Source organism: Loxodonta africana, chromosome 10 (assembly GCF_030014295.1).
Source record: "Loxodonta africana isolate mLoxAfr1 chromosome 10, mLoxAfr1.hap2, whole genome shotgun sequence".
Lineage (NCBI taxonomy): Eukaryota > Metazoa > Chordata > Mammalia > Proboscidea > Elephantidae > Loxodonta > Loxodonta africana.
In genome coordinates this window covers 25,929,455-25,948,661 of record NC_087351.1, presented here as the reverse complement: position 1 = coordinate 25,948,661, position 19,207 = coordinate 25,929,455, and the positions used below count along the sequence as shown (strand labels likewise).

Here is a 19,207-nt window from a genome sequence, read left to right as displayed (position 1 = left end):
ATAGATGGATCATGTTTCTTTATCCAGTCTGTGACTCTCTGTCTCTTTATTGGTGCATTTAGTCCATTTACATTCAGGGTAATTATAGATAAATAAGTTTTTAGTGCTGTCATTTTGATGCCTTTTTATGTGTGTTGTTCAAAATTTCATTTTTCCACATACTTTTTTGTGCTGAGGCGTTTTTCTTAGTAAATTGTGAGATCCTCATTTTCATAGTGCTTGACTTTATGTTAGTTGAGTCGTTACGTTTTTCTTGGTTTTTATCTTGAGTTATAGAGTTGTTATACCTTTTTGTGGTTACCTTAATATTTACCCCTATTTTTCTAAATAAAAACCTAACTTGTATTGTTCTATATCGCCTTGTATCACTCTCCATATGGCAGTTCAATGCCTCCTGTATTTAGTCCCTCTTTTTGATTATTGTGATCTTTTACCTATTGACGTCCATGATTCCCTGTTATGTGTATTTTTTTTTTAATTAATCGTAATTTGTTTGTTTTTGTGATTTCCCTATTTGAGTTGATATCAGGACGTTCTGTTTTGTGACCTTGTGTTGTGCTGATATCTGATATTATTGGTTCTCTGACCAAACATTATCCTTTAGTATTTCTTGTAGCTTTGGTTTGGTTTTTGCAAATTCTCTAAACTTGTGTTTGTCTGTAAATATCTTAATTTCGCCTTCATATTTCAGAGAGAGTTTTGCTGGATATATGATCCTTGGCTGGCAGTTTTTCTCCTTCAGTGTTCTGTATATGTCGTCCCATTCCCTTCTTGCCTGCATGGTTTCTGCTGAGTAGTCAGAACATATTCTTACTGATTCTCCCTTGAAGGAAACCTTTCTTTTCTCCCTGGCTGCTTTTAAAATTTTCTGTTTATCTTTGGTTTTGGTGAGTTTGATGATAATATGTCTTGGTGTTTTTCTTTTTGTATCAATCTTAAATGAGGTTCGATGAGCGTCTTGGATAGATATCCTTTCATCTTTCATGATGTCAGGGAAGATTTCTGTCAGGAATTCTTCAACTATTTTCTCTGTGTTTTCTGTCCCCCCTCCCTGTTCTGGGACTCCAATCACCCGCAGGTTATCCTTCTTGATAGAGTCCCACATAATTCTTAGGGCTTCTTCATTTTTTTTTAATTCTTTTATCTGATTTTTTTTCAGCTATGTTGGTGTTGATTCCCTGGTCCTCCAGATGTCCCAGTCTGCATTCTAATTGCTCGAGTCTGCTCCTCCTCTGACCTCCTATTGCGTTGTCTAATTCTGTAATTTTATTGTTAATCTTTTGGATTTCTACGTGTTGTCTCTCTATGGATTCTTGCAACTTATTAATTTTTCCAGTATGTTCTTGAATAATCTTTTTGAGTTCTTCAACAGTTTTATCAGTGTGTTCCTTGGCTTTTTCTGCAGTTATCCTAATTTCATTTGTGATATCATTAAGCATTCTGTAAATTAGTTTTTTATATTCTGTATCTGATAATTCCAAGATTGTATCTTCATTTGGGAAAGATTTTGATTCTTTTGTTTGGGGGGTTGGAGAAGCTGTCATGGTCTGCTTCTTTAAGTGGTTTGATATGGATTGTTGTCTCCGAGCCATCACTGGGAAACTAGTTTTTCCAGAAAATCCGCTAAAAAAAAATGCAGTCAGATCCCTATCAGAGTTCTCCCTCTGGCTCAGGCTATTCAGATGTTAATGAAGCCGCCTGCGTACAGTCCAAATCCCTGCGGGACGGTTCCCCGGCTCGGACGCTGCTCTTTCTGCTCCAAGAGCAGTCACTGCCTCCCGGGGACTTCTCCTACGGGCTGCGTCCCACGCCGCCCACGGTACCGGCTGGTCTCCCTCCCGGGGTTAGTTCAGGGGGGTGGAGCCGCTCTCTGTGCTTGTGCCGTACCTGACTGGTACGCTGGCTCCAGGCTCTGGAAACAATCACTGCTTCCCCGTATTAGTTCGTTCTCTGACTCTAAATCTGTGTTTGTTGTTCAGGGTTCGTAGATTGTTATGTATGTGATTGATTCACTTGTTTTTCCGTGTCTTTGTTGTAAGAGGGGTCCGAGGTAGCGTCTGCCTAGTCCGCCATCTTGGCTCCGCCCCCCCTTGGGAGACTTTTTTATTGGCTGTGTGAGTCCCCCTTGCTGTGGAAATCAAATAATGTCTTAAACAAATTTGACCAAAAGAAAGGAACTTTTTGTGAATTATTTGAGCTTCAAAATTATACCCTCCCCCAGTCCCCCTCACTAAATTTTTCCCTCTCCTAACACAACTCTCTAATCACCCATATCCTTACCTGGCAGGGGGATATCTGGAGAGAGCCTTATATAAGTGGTTACCTATAAGAGTAACTACCTGCTCCTGCAACTTTATGCCCTTTGTCCTGAGGGGTCTTATAAACCTGGAATATTCCTATTAGGAGTTACCCCTAATAGAGACTCTTTAGTGTCTTAAGTCACAGTTCGAAAATCTTACATTTGAGATTGTATATACCAGGTAAGGGCAACAGATAACCTTTGTGTTCCTGTTAATATCCTAATTTAGTAAGGGCTATATTCAGAGGCACCTGGGAAGAAAGGGCAGGCAATCTACTTCCCAAAAATCAACCATTGAAAACCCTATGGAGCACAGTTCAACAGTGAAATGAATGGGGTTGCCATGAGTCAGAGTTGACTCTGATATAGATATTGATATGAATATATATATAGACATATCACAACGTAGATGTATATATTTATACCTCTTTATATACGTATATATCATACTTAGAAGAGTACACACACACATAACCGTGTCAAAAATCAACTGGATGGCACACAACAAAGACAACATATCTCTCTATATACATATATATTTTATTTAGGGGAATACACACACACACTTATCTTTATCTATGTATATATACATATATACATAGATATACAGATATTCTACTAAGTATACAGTCTAATATAATTTCCAAATTTCTCTAAGACACTCTCCTTCAAGAGCTTATCAATTCTGAACAAAATTTATTTGAACAGCAATGAAAATATGAATGAGAGCAAAAGAGCAAGCCAGGACAATATTTCGGAATTAAAGAAAGAGTAGCAATTGATACATAAGTCTTTATTTTCTTTCCCAAGAATCTTTAAATATAAATCTGGGTCCCCATCTGTTGTTACAGTGTTATTCCATATTTTCTGGTCTTTTACAGCTCACAGACACATGAAAATCTTCAACACCCCCAACAACTCCGGCACCGTCACTGGCTTCATCCTCTTGGGCTTCCCCTGCCCCAGGGAGGGTCAGGTCCTCCTCTTTGTGCTCTTCTCTGGTGTCTACCTTCTGACCCTCATGGGGAATGGTTCCATCATCTGTGCTGTGTGCTGGGATTGGAAACTCCATACACCCATGTACATTCTACTTGCCAACTTCTCCTTCCTGGAGATCTGCTATGTCACCTCTACCGTCCCCAATATGTTGGCCAGCTTCCTCTCTGAGACCAAGGTCATCTCCTTCTCTGGGTGCTTTCTGCAGTTCTATTTCTTTTCCTCCCTGGGGTCTACAGAATGCTTTTTCTTAGCAGTTATGGCATTTGATCGTTACCTTGCCATCTGCCAGTCATTGCATTACCCCACTGTTATGACTGGACGTCTCTGCACCAATCTTGTGGTCAGCTGCTGGATACTTGATTTCCTCTGGTTCCCGGTCCCTATCATCATCATCTCCCAGATGTCCTTCTGTGGATCTAGGATTATAGATCACTTCCTGTGTGACCCAGGTCCTCTGTTGGCACTCACCTGTCCCAGAGCCCCGGTGATAGAGTTCCTCTGGATGATTTTAAGTTCTCTGCTCTCATTTATTCCTCTCCTCTCTATCATGGGGTCCTATGCTCTGGTTCTGAGAGCTGTATTGAGGGTCCCTTCAGCATCTGGACGAAGAAAGGCCTTCTCCACTTGTGGATCCCATTTGGCTGTGGTTTCACTCTTCTATGGTTCAGTGATGGTCATGTATCTGAGCCCAACATCCAAGCATGAATCTGGAATGCAGAAGATTGTGACCCTGTTTTATTCTGCAGGAACCCCACTCATTAATCCTGTGATCTACAGTCTGAGGAACAAAGATATGAAATATGCTCTGCAGAAATTTCTTGGAACATAAAAATTAAAACCTTGGCACCACCTCCAATATATATTGCTAAGTGAATAAATGAATGCCAGTATGTAAACTGCTATTTATGTATAAAAAATATAAACTTGTGTGTGTGTGTTTAAAAAAAAATAATCTTTCAAATGACCGAGAAGAAACCTAGCAGTGGTTGCATCTGGGAAGAGAGGACGTCTTAGATATAATGAAAGGAAAAAGACTTATTTTCACTCTGTACCCTTTGGTACCTTTTGAATTTTGTACCACATACAATATTCTATGAGGAAGAAGAAGGACGAGAAGGGAAAGAAGAAAGATGATGTGTCTACTAGTAAATTTTCTGAGAATTGAGACAATTCCTGGTTTGTTGGGGAATCTAGAAAGTAAGCTAATGGAAAAATGAAGGTGCCAGGACCTGAGAACCTACAGACATTTCACCAGACTTGTTGTTTTTGGAGAAGGTGGGAATTACTTTGTCCTCTGAGGAAGTGTGAAGGAAATTAACTATGATAAAGTTTTAAGTGGTCTTTTTTCAGGATTGTTATTTTTTATCTTCTTTACTCATTAAAAAATACTTAATGGGAGACGGGGCCAAGATGGCTGACTAGTTAGACGCTACCTCGGATCCCCCTTGTAACAAAGACTCAGAAAAACAAGTGAATCGATCACATACATGACAATCTACGAACCCTGACCATCAAACACAGATCTAAAGAGTTGACCTGAGTGACAGGTGAGTGAAAAGCTGCGCCCTGAACCAGCAACCCCTTCTGGAACCCGCGACCTCCTCCACAGCCTTGAGCCCTCGCAGTTTCCTGGTGCCAAGTGGCAGGGCTGATAGTGGCTTGCTGAGGCGGGGCAGAAACAGGACACAGCCCTAACCCCTAGCCCCCCTGGGGTAACCTCCATAGAGTCTCAGACAGCACAAGCAAGCTGCACACTGACACGGCTAAAGAGAGAACGAACGATCAACCACGGGGAAGCAGCGACTGTTTTCGGAGCCTGGAGCCAATGTCTCAGTCAGAAAACCTTGGTACCGGGCTTTGGACTGGGTGCAGGGGAGCTGAGCACGACATCCTGAGATGGTGCAAATCTGGGGCACAGCCCTAGCCCCCAGAAGTGACCTCAGGGGAAGCCCAGCCAGTCCATGCAGGCAGCTCAGTGATGCGGCTGATAGGAGAAGTCACCGGGAGGCAGCGACTGGTTTTGGAGCCAGGAGTGCAGCGTGCCAGCTGGGGAACCTTGGCGCTGGGCTTTGGCCTGAAAGCAGAGGAACTGACCATGGCTTCTGAGACAGCACAAGCACAGGACGCGGGCATGACCCTTGGGGGCAATCTCAACCCAGCCAACGCACACAGGCTACACACCCCTCAGGAATCTCAGATAAAACAGTCATCACCAAACAAGATAAGTTACTTCGTCTATATTCCTGGGTGCTACTCTCTCTCCTATCTATCTGATACCTCCCCTCCCCTTCCCAGGTGGCTTCATTAACATTGGAATTTCCTGGGCCAAAGATTGAAGTGCTCTGGGGTTTTTTTGGTTTGTTTGCTTTGTCTTTTCCTAACACATTCTCCTGGCCTGAGAGAAAACTAAAATTCTCCTGGCCTGAGAGAAGCAGCTACAAAAAACCCAGGGACCAAGAATCCTTCCCTGACTTCCCAAAATTGGACTAAAAATACAGAACCACCTCCAGCCAAGCATATGAGATCCACAGTCTTAGGCTTTCATCCCTACAGGGAACAAGGTGGCTATTATAATGCAAAAGCAATTCTAATAGTGATCTGACTGTAATTGTTTTAGCAGACTACTGGAAAGACAATTTTCCTGGGTCTGATATCTCTACCTATTAAACAGAGCCCTCACTGACCCACAATGGGGAACTGAGGGCTGAAGCTCCACCCAAACCACCTAACCTCCTGCCATAGGGGTCTGAGGATAGTGACATCTACCAGTCTGTAGAGGTACATGCATTGGGGGCCTAAGGTACAGCTGCAGAGCCCACCCACCAAAGTGCTTTAGGAATAGAGACACACCTACCTCACTGGCACTTGGGGGAAGCCTGTCAGCATCCTGTCCCCCCTGGAGTGTGACCCCCTGCTGCTTCTAGAATCTGGTGTACACAGCTATCACCACTTCTCCTCTAAGCGAATAGGTGACAGTCTACCCCACACACTTGGTGACCCCAAATCAGATTCTACTCAAGAATAGTGAATGGACTCTTAGGCTTATATTTCTGGTAACGGCCCAAACCAGCTGGTAAGAGGATATAAGTGATTCAAAGGCTACAACAATCAAGACAGTGCAATCTAGTAGCCCATCTACATATATTGAAAGAAAACAAACCAAGATAAGACTCAGTGAGCAAATATAAAATAAATCATTACAATATCTCATAGATGGCTTGGAGACAGCAGTCGATATCAAACTATGTAAAGAAGCAGATCATGATTGCTTCTACAACTCCCCAAATTAAAGAATCAAAATCTTTCCCAAATGAAAATATAATCCTAGAATTGCCAGATGCAGAATATAAAAAAGTAATTTACAGAATGGTTCAAGACATCAGGGATGATCTCATAAAGGAAATAAGGCAATCTATAGAAAAAGCCAAGGAACTCACTGATAAAGCAGTTGAAGAAATCAAAAACATTATTCAAGAACGTAGTGGAAAAATTAATAAGCTGCAAGAATCCATAGAGAGACAGCATTCAGAAATCCAAAAGATTAACAGTAAAATTACAGAATTAGACAACTCAATAGGAAGTTAGAGGAGCAGAATGGAGCAATTAGAATGCAGAGTGGGGGACCTGGAGGATAAGGGAATTGACACCAATATAGCTGACAAAAATCAGATAAAAGAATTAAAAAAAATGAAGAAACCCTAAGAATCATGTGGGACTCTATCAAGAAGAATAACTTGCGTGTGATTGGAGTTCCAGAACAGGGAGGGATAACAGAAAATACAGAGAGAATAGTTGAAGATCTGATGCAGAAAACATCATGAAAGACAAAAGGATATCTATCCAAGATACTCATCGAACCCCATATAAGATAGATCCAAAAGGAAAATCACCAAGACATATTATCATCAAACTTGCCAAAACCAAAGATAAAGAGAAAATTTTAAAAGCAGCCAGGGATAAAAGAAAGGTCTCCTACAAAGGAGAATCAATAAGTTCAGACTACTCAGCAGAAACCATGCAGTCAAGAAAGCAATGGGAAGACATATATAGAGCACTGAAGGAGAAAAACTGCCAGCCAGGCATCATTTATCGAGCAAAACTCTCTCTCAAATATGAAGGTGAAATTAAAACATTTACAGATAAACGCAAGGTCAGAGAATTTGCAAAAACTAAACCAAAGCTACATGAAATACTAAAGGAAATTTTTTGGTCAGAAAATCAATAACAGCAGATACAAACACAAAACAAGGTCTCAGAACAGAACATCCTGATATCAACTCAAATAAGGAAATCACAAAACAAATTAAGATTAATTTTAAAAAGAAAAAAATGCTCAAAACAGGGAATCATTGAAGTCGTTATGTAAAAGATCGCAATAATCAAAAAGAGGGACTAAATACAGGAGGCATAGAACTGCCATATGGAGAGGAAAACAGGGCGATATAGGATGATACAAGTTAAGTTTTTACTTAGAAAAAACGGGGGTAAACATTAAGGTAAACACAAAGAGGTCTAACAATTCCATCACTCAAAATAAAAACCGAGGAAAACATAATGACTCAGCAAACATAAATTCAACTACTATGAAAATGAGGAAAACACAATTTACAAAGAAAAATGTCTCAGCACACAAAAGTAAGTGAAAAAATGAAATTGTCAACAACACACACAAAAAGGCATCAAAATGACAGCACTAAACACATACTTAACTATAATTACACTGAATGTAAATGGACTAAATGCACCGATAAAGAGACAGAGAGTCTCAGACTGGATAAAGAAACACGATCCATCTATATGCTGCCTACAAGAGACACACCTTAGACTTAGAGACACAAACTAAAACTCAAAGGATGGAAAAAAATATATCAAGCAAACAACAATCAAAAAAGAGCAGGAATGGCAATATTAATTTCTGAAAAAATAGACTTCAAAGTTAAATCCACCACAAAGGATAAAGAAGGACACTACATAATGATTAAAGGGACAATTGACCAGGAAGATATAACCCTATTAAATATTTATGCACCCAATGACAGGGCTGCAAGATACATAAAACAAACTTTAACAGAACTGAAAAGTGAAATAGACACCTCCACAAATATAGTAGAAGACTTCAACACACCACTTTTGGAGAAGGACAAGACTTCCAGCAAGAAGCTCAATAGAGACAAGGAAGACCTAATTGCTACGATCAAACAACTTGACCTCATAGACCTATACAGAACACTCCACCCAACAGCTGCAAAGTATACTCTTTTTTCTAGTGCACATGGAACATTCTCTACAACAGACCACATATTAGGTCATAAAACAAACCTTTGCAGAATCCAAAACATCGAAATATTACAAAGCATCTTCCCAGACCACAAGGCCGTAAAAGTAAAAATCAATAAGGGAAAAATCAGGGAAAAGAAATCAAATACTAGGAAACTGAACAATACCCTGCTCAAAAAAGACTGGGTTATAGAAGACATTAAGGAGGGAATAAAGAAATTCATAGAATGTAACGAGAATGAAAATACTTCCTATCAAAACCTCTGGGCCACAGCAAAAGCAGTGCTCAGAGGTCAATTTATATCGATAAATGTACACATACATAAAGAAGAAAGAGCCAAAATCAGAGAACTGTCCCTACGACATGAACAAATAGAAAGCGAGCAATAAAAGAATCTGTCAGGCACCAGAAGAAAACACATAATAAAAATTAGAGTTGAACTAAATGAATAAGAGAACAGAGAAACAGTTGAAAGAATTAACAAAGCCAAAAGCTGGTTCTTTGAAAAAATTAACAAAATTGATAAACCATTGGCCACACTGACTAAGGAAATACAGGAAAGGAAACAAATAACGCGAATAAGAAATGAGATGGGCCACATCACAACAGACCCAACTGAAATTAAAAGAATCATATCAGATTATTATGAAAAATTGTACTCTAAAAAATGTACAAACCTAGAAGAAATGGATGAATTCCTAGAAAAACACTACCTACCTACACTAACACAATCAGAAGTAGAACAACTAAATAGACCCATAACAAAAAAAGAGATTGAAAAGGTAATCAAAAAACTCCCAACAAAAAAAAAGCCCTGGCCTGGATGGCTTCACTGTAGAGTTCTACCAAACTTTCAGAGAAGAGTTAACACCATTACTACTAAAGGTATTTCAAAGCATAGAAAATGATGGACTATTACCTAACTCATTCTATGATGCCACCTTATCCCTGATACCAAAACCAGGTAAAGACACCACAAAACAAGAAAATTACGGAACTATATCCCTCTTGAACATAGATGCAAAAATCCTCAACAAAATTCTAGCCAATAGAATTCAATAACATATCAAAAAAATGATCCACCTTGACAAAGTGGGATTTATACCAGGTATGCAAGGTTGGTTTAATATTAGAAAAACCATTAATGTAATCCACCCTATAAATAAAAGACAAAAATCACATGAACGTATCAATTGATGCAGAAAAGGCATTTGACGAAGTCCAAAACCCATTCATGATAAAAACTCTCAGCAAAATAGGAATTGAAGGAAAATTCCTCAACATAATAAAGGGCATAGATACAAAGCCAGCAGCCAACATCATTCTAAATGGAGAGAGCCTGAAAGCATTTCCCTTGAGATCGGGAACCAGACAAGGATGCCCTTTATCACCGCTCTTATTCAACATTGTGCTAGAGGTCCTAGCCAGAGCAATTAGGCTAGACAAAGAAATAAAGGGCATCCAGATTGGCAAGGAAGAAGCCAAATTATCTCTATTTGCAGATGACATGATCTTATACACAGAAAACCCTAAGGAATCCTAGTACTAGTGCAAGAAACTAAAAGGGACCTATGCAAGTGGAAAAACATACCTTGCTCATGGATAGGAAGACTTAACACAGTAAAAATGTCTATTCTACCAAAAGCCATCTATACATACAATGCACTTCCGATCCAAATTCCAATGACATTTTTTAAAGTAATGGAGAAACAAATCACCAACTTCATATCAAAGGGAAGGAGGCCCCGGAGAAGTAAAGCATTACTGAAAAAGAAGAAAGTGGGAGGCCTCACTCTACCTGATTTTAGAACCTATTATACAGCCACAGTAATCAAAACAGCCTGGTACTGGTACAACAACAGGCACATAGACCAATGGAACAGAATTGAGAACCCAGATATAAATCCATCCACATATGAGCAGCTGATATTTGACAAAGGCCCAGTGTCAGTTAATTGGGGAAAAGATAGTCTTTTTAACAAATGGTGCTGGCATAACTGAATATCCATTTGCAAAACAATGAAACAGGACCCATGCCTCACACTATGCACAAAAACTAACTCCAAATGGATCAAAGACCTAAACATAAAGACTAAAGTGATAAAGATCATGGAAGAAAAAATAGGGACAACGTTAGGAGCCCTAATACAAGGCATAAACAGAATACAAAACATTATCAAAAATGATGAAGAGAAACCAGATAACGGGGAGCTCCTAAAAATCAAACACCTATGCTCATCTAAAGACTTCACCAAAAGACTAAAAAGACCACCTACAGATTGGGAAAAAAATTTCAGCTATGACATCTCCAACCAGCGCCTGATCTCTAAAATCTCTGTGATTTTGTTAAAACTCAACCAGAAAAAGACAAACTACCCAATCAAAAAGTGGGCAAAGGATATGAACACACACTTCACTAAAGAAGATATTCAGGCAGCTAACAGATACATGAGAAAATGCTCTCGATCATTAGCCATTAGAGAAATGCAAATTGAAACTACGATGAGATTCCATCTCACTCCAACAAGGCTGGCATTAATCCAAAAAACACAAAATAATAAATGTTGGAGAGGCTGCGGAGAGATTGGAACTCTTATACCCTGCTGGTGGGAATGTAAAATGGTACAACCACTTTGGAAATCTGTCTGGCGTTTTCTTAAAAAGTTAGAAATAGAACTACCATACAACCCAGAAATCCCACTCCTCGGAATATACCCTAGAGAAATAAGAGCCTTTACACGAACAGATGTATGCACACCTATGTTTATTGCAGCTCTGTTTACAATAGCAAAAAGATGGAAGCAACCAAGGTGTCCATCAACAGATGAATGGTTAAATAAATTATAGTATATTCACACAATGGAATACTATACATCGATAAAGAACAGTGACGAATCTGTGAAACATTTCATAACATGGAGGAGCCTGGAAGGCATTATGCTGAGTGAAATTAGTCAGATGCAAAAGGACAAATACTGTATAAGACCACTATTATAAGTTCTTGGAAATTGTATGAACTGAGAAGAACATGTTCTTTTGTGGTTACAAAAGGGGGGAGGTTGGTAGGGTGGGAGAGGGTTATTTACTGATTAGATATTAGATAAGAACTACTTTAGTTGAAGGGAAGGACAATACTCAATACAGGGAAGGTCAGCTCAACTGAACTGGACCAAAAGCAAAGAAGTTTCCAGGATAAACCGAATGCTTCGAAGGTCAGTGGAGCAAGGGCAGGGGTTTGGCCACTGTGGCTTAAGGGGACTTCTAAGTCAATTGGCATAATAAATTCTATTATGAAAACATTATTCATCCTACTTTGAAGTGTGGCCTCTGGGGTCTTAAATGCTAACAAGCGGCCATCTATGATGCACCAATTGGTCTCAACCCACCTGGATCAAAGGACAATGAAGAACACCAAGTTCACATGACAACTGTGAGCCCAAGAGACAGAAGGGGCCACATGAACTAGAGACTTACATCATTCTGAGACCAGAAGAACTAGATGGTGCCCGGCCACAACTGATGACTGCCCTGACAGGGAGCACAACAGAGAACCCCTGAGGGAGCAGGAGAACAGTGGGATGCAGACCCCAAATTCTCATAAAAAGACAAGACTTAATGGTCTCACTGAGACTAGAAGAATCCCAGTGGTGATGGTCCTGTCCTGTTGGCCCAGGACAGGAACCATTCCTGAAGAGTACTCATCAGACATGGAAGGGACTGGACAATGGGTTGTAGAGAGATGCTGATGAAGAGTGAGCTACTTGTATCAGGTGGACACTGGCGACTGTATTGGCATCTCCTGTCTGGAGGGGAGATGGGCGGGTAGAGAGGGTTAGAAACTGGCAAAATGGTCATGAAAGGAGAGACTGGAAGGAGGCAGCGGGCTGACTCATTAGGGGGAGAGTAATTTGGAGTATATAATGAGGTGTATAAGAGCTTATACGTGACAGACTGACTTGATTTATAAACTTTCACTTAAAGCACAATAAAAATTATTTTAAAAACTTAACACCTTCAAAATGTCAGGTGCTGAGCTAGAAAATGAATCTGATAAAGTGGATAACCCACAGTCTAGGCTGAGAAAAAATTAAAATTGTGTTATGTACTTTGACCAAAGGACCTAAGTTGCTGCGGGAGAGTGCTGGGGAGTAGTGTGTTCAGAGTGTGGAAAGGTGAGGTGTGAGAGAACAGGAAAGTGAAATATTTCAGCACGGCTTATTACATCTCATATTCACCTCAAGATAAAGATCAGGAATGTCCCTAGAAGGGGTCTATGAGGCACTTCAAGAAAGCCTGCCTGATGTTTTACAATTTACTGCTTCAGTTGGCAAAAGGGACTGCCTGGCAGTTCGAATCCACCCAGAGGTACCTCAGAAATAAGTTCTGGCAATCTTCTTCTGAAAGATTGCAACCATCAAAAAGCATATATATGGAGCCCAGGCGGCAGTGGTTAAGAGCTGGCTGGTAATCACAAGGCTGGCAGTTCAAATCCATGAGCTGCTCCTTGGAAACCATATGGGGCAGTTCTGCTGTGTCCTATAGGCTCGCTATGAGTCAGAATTGATGGCAATGGGTTTGGTTTACACACACACACACACACATATGTATACATATCCTATAAAAATAAAAATGCAAGTGTGTATATATATATATATATACACACTTGCATTTTTATTTTTATAGGATAGACTCTCAGTGTATTTCTGGGTCAAAGGCCAATGCATATAACAGATATTGTCAGCTTACTTTCACTCAAGACTGCACACATTCACGTTTCCACAAACAATATGCATATCATCACTAAATTCTGCCAGTCTGATGGGCCAGAGGAAACAGCCTATTGGTAATGTCGTTGATACCTGTTTTATTAGTGATAAGATTGAGAAATTTTTTCCTATGTCACTGGCCTTTGGAATTACCACTGTTATAATTTGTCTGTTAATATCCTTATTCATTTTTAATTATTTATATTTTTCCTAAGAAATTTTTTTTTTAAGTTGTGTTTTAGGTGAAAGTTTAGAGCTCAAGTTAATTTCTCACACAAAAATTTATGCACATGTTGTTATGTGAACTGGTTGTGATCCCTATAATGTGGCAGCACATCCCCCCTTTCCGCTCCGGGTTTCCTGTGTCCATCCAACCAACTCCTGTCCCTGCCTGCCTTCTCATCTTGCCTCTGGATAGGAGCTGCCCATTTGGTCTCGTGTATCTGCTTGAACTAAGAATCACACTCTTCATGAGCATTATTTGATGTTTTATAATCCAGTCTAACTGTTGTCTGAAGAGTGGGCTTTGGGAATGGTTTTAGCTCTGGGCTAACAAGCATCCGGGGGCCATGGCTTCTGGGGTTCCTCAGTCTCAGTCAGACCCCATTAAGTCTGGCATTTTTACGTGAATTTGACTTCTGCTCCACACTTTTTTATGGCTCCTTCAGGGACTCTTTGTTGTTTTCCCTGTTAGGGTGGTCACTGGTGGAAGCCCGGCACCATCTAGTCCTTCTGGTCTTAGGCTGATGAAGTCTGTGGTTTATGTGGCCCTTTTGTCTCTTGGGCTACTATTTAACTTGTGTCTTTAGTGTTCTTCATTCTCCTTTGCTGCAAGTGGGATGGAACTAATCGATGCATCTTAGATGGCCACTCACGAGCTTTTAAGATCCCAGATGCCACTCACCAAAGTGGGAGAGAGAACATTTTCTAAATAGACTTCGTTATGCCAATTGACCTAGAAGTCCTCAGAAACCATGGTCCCCAGACCCTAGCTCTATCTACTCTGTCCCTCGAAGTGTTTGGTTGTGTTCAGGAAACTTCTTAGCTTTTGGTTTAGTTCAGTTGTGCTGACTTCCCCTTTACTGTGTGTTGTCCTTCCCTTTACCTGAAATGATTCTTGTCTATTATCTAGTGAGTGAATTTCACTCTCTCTCCCTTCCTACCCTTGTAACACATCAAAGAATGTTTGGTTCGAGAAATCTTTTATATTTCAGAGATAAACCCTTTATCTGTCATGTGTGGTAAATATTTTTCTCTAGCATTTGTGTTTTGATTTTGTTTATGGTATCTTTACAAAAATTTGGTTACACATACAGAATTTTTTTTTTTTTTTTTTTTTACTAAAAGCCAGAGATTTATAAAGTCTAAAGACGAGTCGATTTGGATTGGCAGAAGAGGATAAGGCTTCCATGTACCTCTTCACCAAAACAGGAAGAGTTAGAACCACTGGGATATAAAAAGGCAATTCATGAGCTTTGGTTAATTCTCATTCCACAAAAGACATGACTGAGGGCAAAATTCAGATTCTTGTCAAGTAGGCTATAGACAAGAGGATTTGAGATTGGATCACTACAGGGAGATGATGTAGTGATAATATAGTGAATGCCAGACATAATGTAGTGAATGTCTGCCTTTTAACTACACTCTCAGATGTGGGACTAAGGGGATGGAATAGATATTCTATGATGAGTATGGAAACTCAGGACAGAGTTGTCAGTGTGCCCATGCCACACAGAGAGTAATCGGTAATATTAGAAAAAGATGAAAATGACAATTAAGTGTATAAGGACAACAATGAGGGATCACAGGGGCACCAATATGCTCAGAGCCACTCAGTCATGACAGTAGGGTAATGCAGAAGTTCTGATAATATTCAAAGTAAAATTTTAGTACAAACTCAGCCTTAATTGACTAATGATGAAAATACTCAGCAAGCTTCTCAAGTGAATTTTTTTTCCAGAAGCACAAGAAAATCCTCTGAGAAGGCTAAAAGGCCAAAAGGCAGCCAGGAGAGAAAGGGGAAAGGAAGGAGGAAGAGAGAGAGGAAGAGAAGGAGGAAAAGAAAGAAGAAAGCTACCAGAAGGAAAGGGAGAAAGAAAAGAAAGGAGGGTGGGAGGGAGGGAAACAGAAAGAGGGAGAGAGAAAGCCACACACACACACACACACACACACAGAAAAGGAGGGAAGAAGGAAGGGAGAAATATTTACCAAAGCAACAATGGAATTTAAAAACAGAAAAAATGAGGATGGCAAACCCGATTCCAGAGGAGAAAACTAAAAAAAAAAAAAAAAAAAAATAGTTGGTATCATTCTGTAGTTGTTGATAGTCCTGAGCTAACCATTGATATAGACAATCTAGGAAGAGGATCTATATAACCACCCAACTGGGGAGCTCACCTGAAATCACTTGGCTGCAGAAATTGATAGCCAGAATGAGGTGATGTCTCCTGCACATTCTCTACAAGAAAATGGTTTTCTATCTGAGACGTGGCTCCCATTGCGTAGCAGAAAATGTGAGCATCAGAGCAATCTTGGCTTTTCTGCTTCTAAGAGAAGTGGTAGCATTCTGCTCACCAGTGGGGAGTGTCAATCCATCTGTGTCCTCAGAAGGCAATGTCATCTTCTGACACTTCTCTACCTGCAAGAAAGCTTATTGTTGATATACAACTAAGGGAAAGAATCAGTGAGGTGTCTGATGAATCCATTATTCCTGCAAAACCTTCACACATACTCCAGATGTGAATTTTTTTTTTTTAAATTTTTATTAAGCTTCAAGTGAACATTTACCATTCCCATCAGTCTGTCACATGTAGGTTTACATACATCTTACTCCCTTCTCCCACTTGCTCTCCCCCTATTGAGTCAGCCCTTACAGTCTCTCGTTTCGTGCCAATTTTACCTTCTTCCCTCTCTCTCTATCTTCCCATCCCCCCTCCAGTCAAGAGTTGCCAACACACTCTCCCGTGTCCACCTGATTTAATTAGCTCACTCTTCATCAGTATCTCTCTCCCCCCCACTGACCAGTCCTTTTCATGCCTGATGATTTGTCTTCGGGGATGGTTCCTGTCCTGTGCCATCAGAAGTTCTGGGGAGCATTGTCTCTGGGATTCCTCTAGTCGCAATCATACCATTAGGTGTGGTCTTTTAATGAGAATTTGGGGTCTGCATCCCATTGGTCTCCCGCTCCCTCAGGAGTTGTCTGTTGTGTTCCCTGACAGGGCAGACATCGATTGTGGCCGGGCACCAACTTGTTCTTCTGGTCTCAGGATATTGTAGGTCTCTGGTTCAAGTGGCCCTTTCTGTCTCTTGGGTTCTTAGTTGTCGTGTGACCTTGGTGTTCTTCCTTTGCCTTTGCTCCCGGTGGGTTGAGACCAATTAATGTATTTTAGATGGCTGCTTGTTGGCATTTAGGACCCCAGGTGCCACAATTCAAAGTGGGATGCAGAGTGTTTTCATAATAGAATTGTTTTGCCCATTGATTTAGAAGTCCTCTCAAACCAAGTTCCCCAGACCCCAGCCCCTGCTTCGCTATCCTTTGAAGCTTTCATTTTATCTCGGAAACCTCTTTACTTTTAATCCTGTCCAATTAGGCTGACCTTCCTTGTTTTGAGTGTTGTCTTTCCCTTCACCCAAAGCAGTTCCCATCTACAGATTGATCAATAAAAAGCCCTCTCCCTCCCTCCCTGCCTCCCTCCCTCCCCCCTTTGTAACCACAAAAGTATGTGTTCTTTTCCGTTTTTTCTATTTCTCAAGATCTTATAATAGTGGTCTTATACAATATTTGTCCTTTTGCAACTGACTAATTTCACTCAGCATAATGCCTTCCAGGCTCCTCCATGTTATGAAATGTTTCAGAGATTCGTCACTGTTCTTTATCGATGCGTAGTATTCCATTGTGTGAATATACCACAATTTATTTACCCATTCGTCCGTTGATGGACATCTTGGTTGCTTCCAGCATTTTGCTATTGTAAACAGAGCTGCAATAAACATGGGTGTGCATATATCTGTTTGTGTGAAGGGTCTTGTATTTTTAGGGTATATTCCGAGGAGTGGGATTTCTGGGTTGTATGGTAGTTCTATTTCTAACTGTTTAAGATAACTCCAGATGGATTTCCAAAGTGGTTGTACCATTTTACAATCCCACCAGCAGTGTATGAGAGTTCCAGTCTCTCCGCAGCCTCTCCAACATTTATTATTTTGTGATTTTTGAATTAATGCCAGTCTAGTTGGTGTCAGATGGAATCTCATCGTAGTTTTAATTTGCATTTCTCTAATGACTAATGATCGAGAGCATTTTCTCATGTATCTGTTGGCTGCCTGAATATCTTCCTTAGTGAAATGTGTGTTCATATCCTTTGCCCACTTCTTGATTGGGTTGTTTGTCTTTTCGTGGTTGAGTTTTGACAGAATCATGTAGATTTTAGAGATCAGGCGCTGGTCTGAGATGTCATAGCTGAATATTCTTTCCCAGTCTGTAGGTGGTCTTTTTACTCTTTTGGTGAAGTCTTTAGATGAGCATAGGTGTTTGATTTTTAGGAGCTCCCAGTTATCGGGATTCTCTTCATCATTTTTGGTAATGTTTTGTATTCTGTTTATGCCCTGTATTAGGGCTCCTAGGGTAGATCCTATTTTTTCTTCCATGATTTTTATCGTTTTAGTCTTTATGTTTAGGTCTTTGATCCACTTGGAGTTAGTTTTTGTGCATGGTGTGAGGTATGGGTCGTGTTTCATTCTTTTGCAAATGGATATCCAGGTATGCCAGCACCATTTGTTAAAAAGACTATTGTTTCCCCAATTGACTGACACTGGTCCTTTGTCAAATATCAGCTGCTCATATGTGGATGGATTTATATCTGGATTCTCAATTCTGTTCCATTGGTCTATGTGCCTGTTGTTGTACCAGTACCAGGCTGTTTTGACTACTGTAGCTATATAATAGGTTCTGAAATCAGGTAGGGTGAGGCCTCCCACTTTCTTCTTCTTTTTCAGTAATGTTTTGCTTATCCGGGGGTTCTTTCCTTTCCATATGAAATTAGTGATTTGTTTCTCTATTCCCTTAAAGTATGACATTGGTATTTGGATCGGAAGTGCGTTGTATGTATAAATGGCTTTTGGTAGAATAGACATTTTTACTATGTTGAGTCTTCCTATCCATGAGCAGGGTATGTTTTTCCATTTAAGCGTGTCCTTTTGAATTTCTTGTAGCACAGTTTTATAGTTTTCTTTGTATAGGTCTTTTACATCCTTGGTAAGATTTATTCCTAAGTATCTTATCTTCTTGGGGGCTACTGTGAATGGTATTGATTTGGTTATTTCCTCTTCGGTGTTCTTTTTGTTGATGTAGAGGAATCCAAGTGATTTTTGTATGTTTATTTTATATCCTGAGACTCTTCCAAACTCTTCTATTAGTTTCAGTAGTTTTCTGGAGGATTTCTTAGGGTTTTCCATGTATACGATCATGTCATCTGCAAATAGTGATAGCTTTACTTCCTCCTTACCAATCTGGATACCCTTTATTTCTTTGTCTAGCCTAATTGCCCTGGCTAGGACTTCAAGTACGATGTTGAATAAGAGCGGTGATAAAGGGCATCCTTGTCTGGTTCCCGTTCTCAAGGGAAATGCTTTCAGGTTCTCTCCATTTAGAGTGATATTGGCCGTTGGCTTTGCATATATGCCCTTTATTATGTTGAGGAATTTTCCTTCAATTCCTATTTTGGTGAGAGTTTTTATCATAAATGGGTGTTGGACTTTGTCAAATGCCTTTTCTGCATCAATTGATAAGATCATGTGGTTTTTGTCTTTTGTTTTATTTATGTGATGGATTACATTAATGGTTTTTCTGATATTAAACCAGCCTTGCAT

At 40.1% G+C, this 19,207-nt stretch overlaps 1 protein-coding gene across 1 annotated transcript; it reads left to right on the top strand.

The window, feature by feature from the left end:
• The first annotated feature begins 3,176 nt into the window (after positions 1 to 3,176).
• Positions 3,177 to 4,127, top strand: LOC135232518 (olfactory receptor 11G2-like). The gene has a single exon (XM_064291898.1). The coding sequence runs from the start codon at positions 3,192 to 3,194 to the stop codon at positions 4,125 to 4,127; it is 936 nt and encodes a 311-aa protein (XP_064147968.1). The 5' UTR covers positions 3,177 to 3,191.
• Positions 4,128 to 19,207: the final 15,080 nt, after the last annotated feature.

Bases quoted from the DNA above. Each gene is read 5' to 3' on its own strand.
- LOC135232518 (XM_064291898.1), top strand. From the start codon at position 3,192: ATGAAAATCTTCAACACCCCCAACAACTCCGGCACCGTCACTGGCTTC.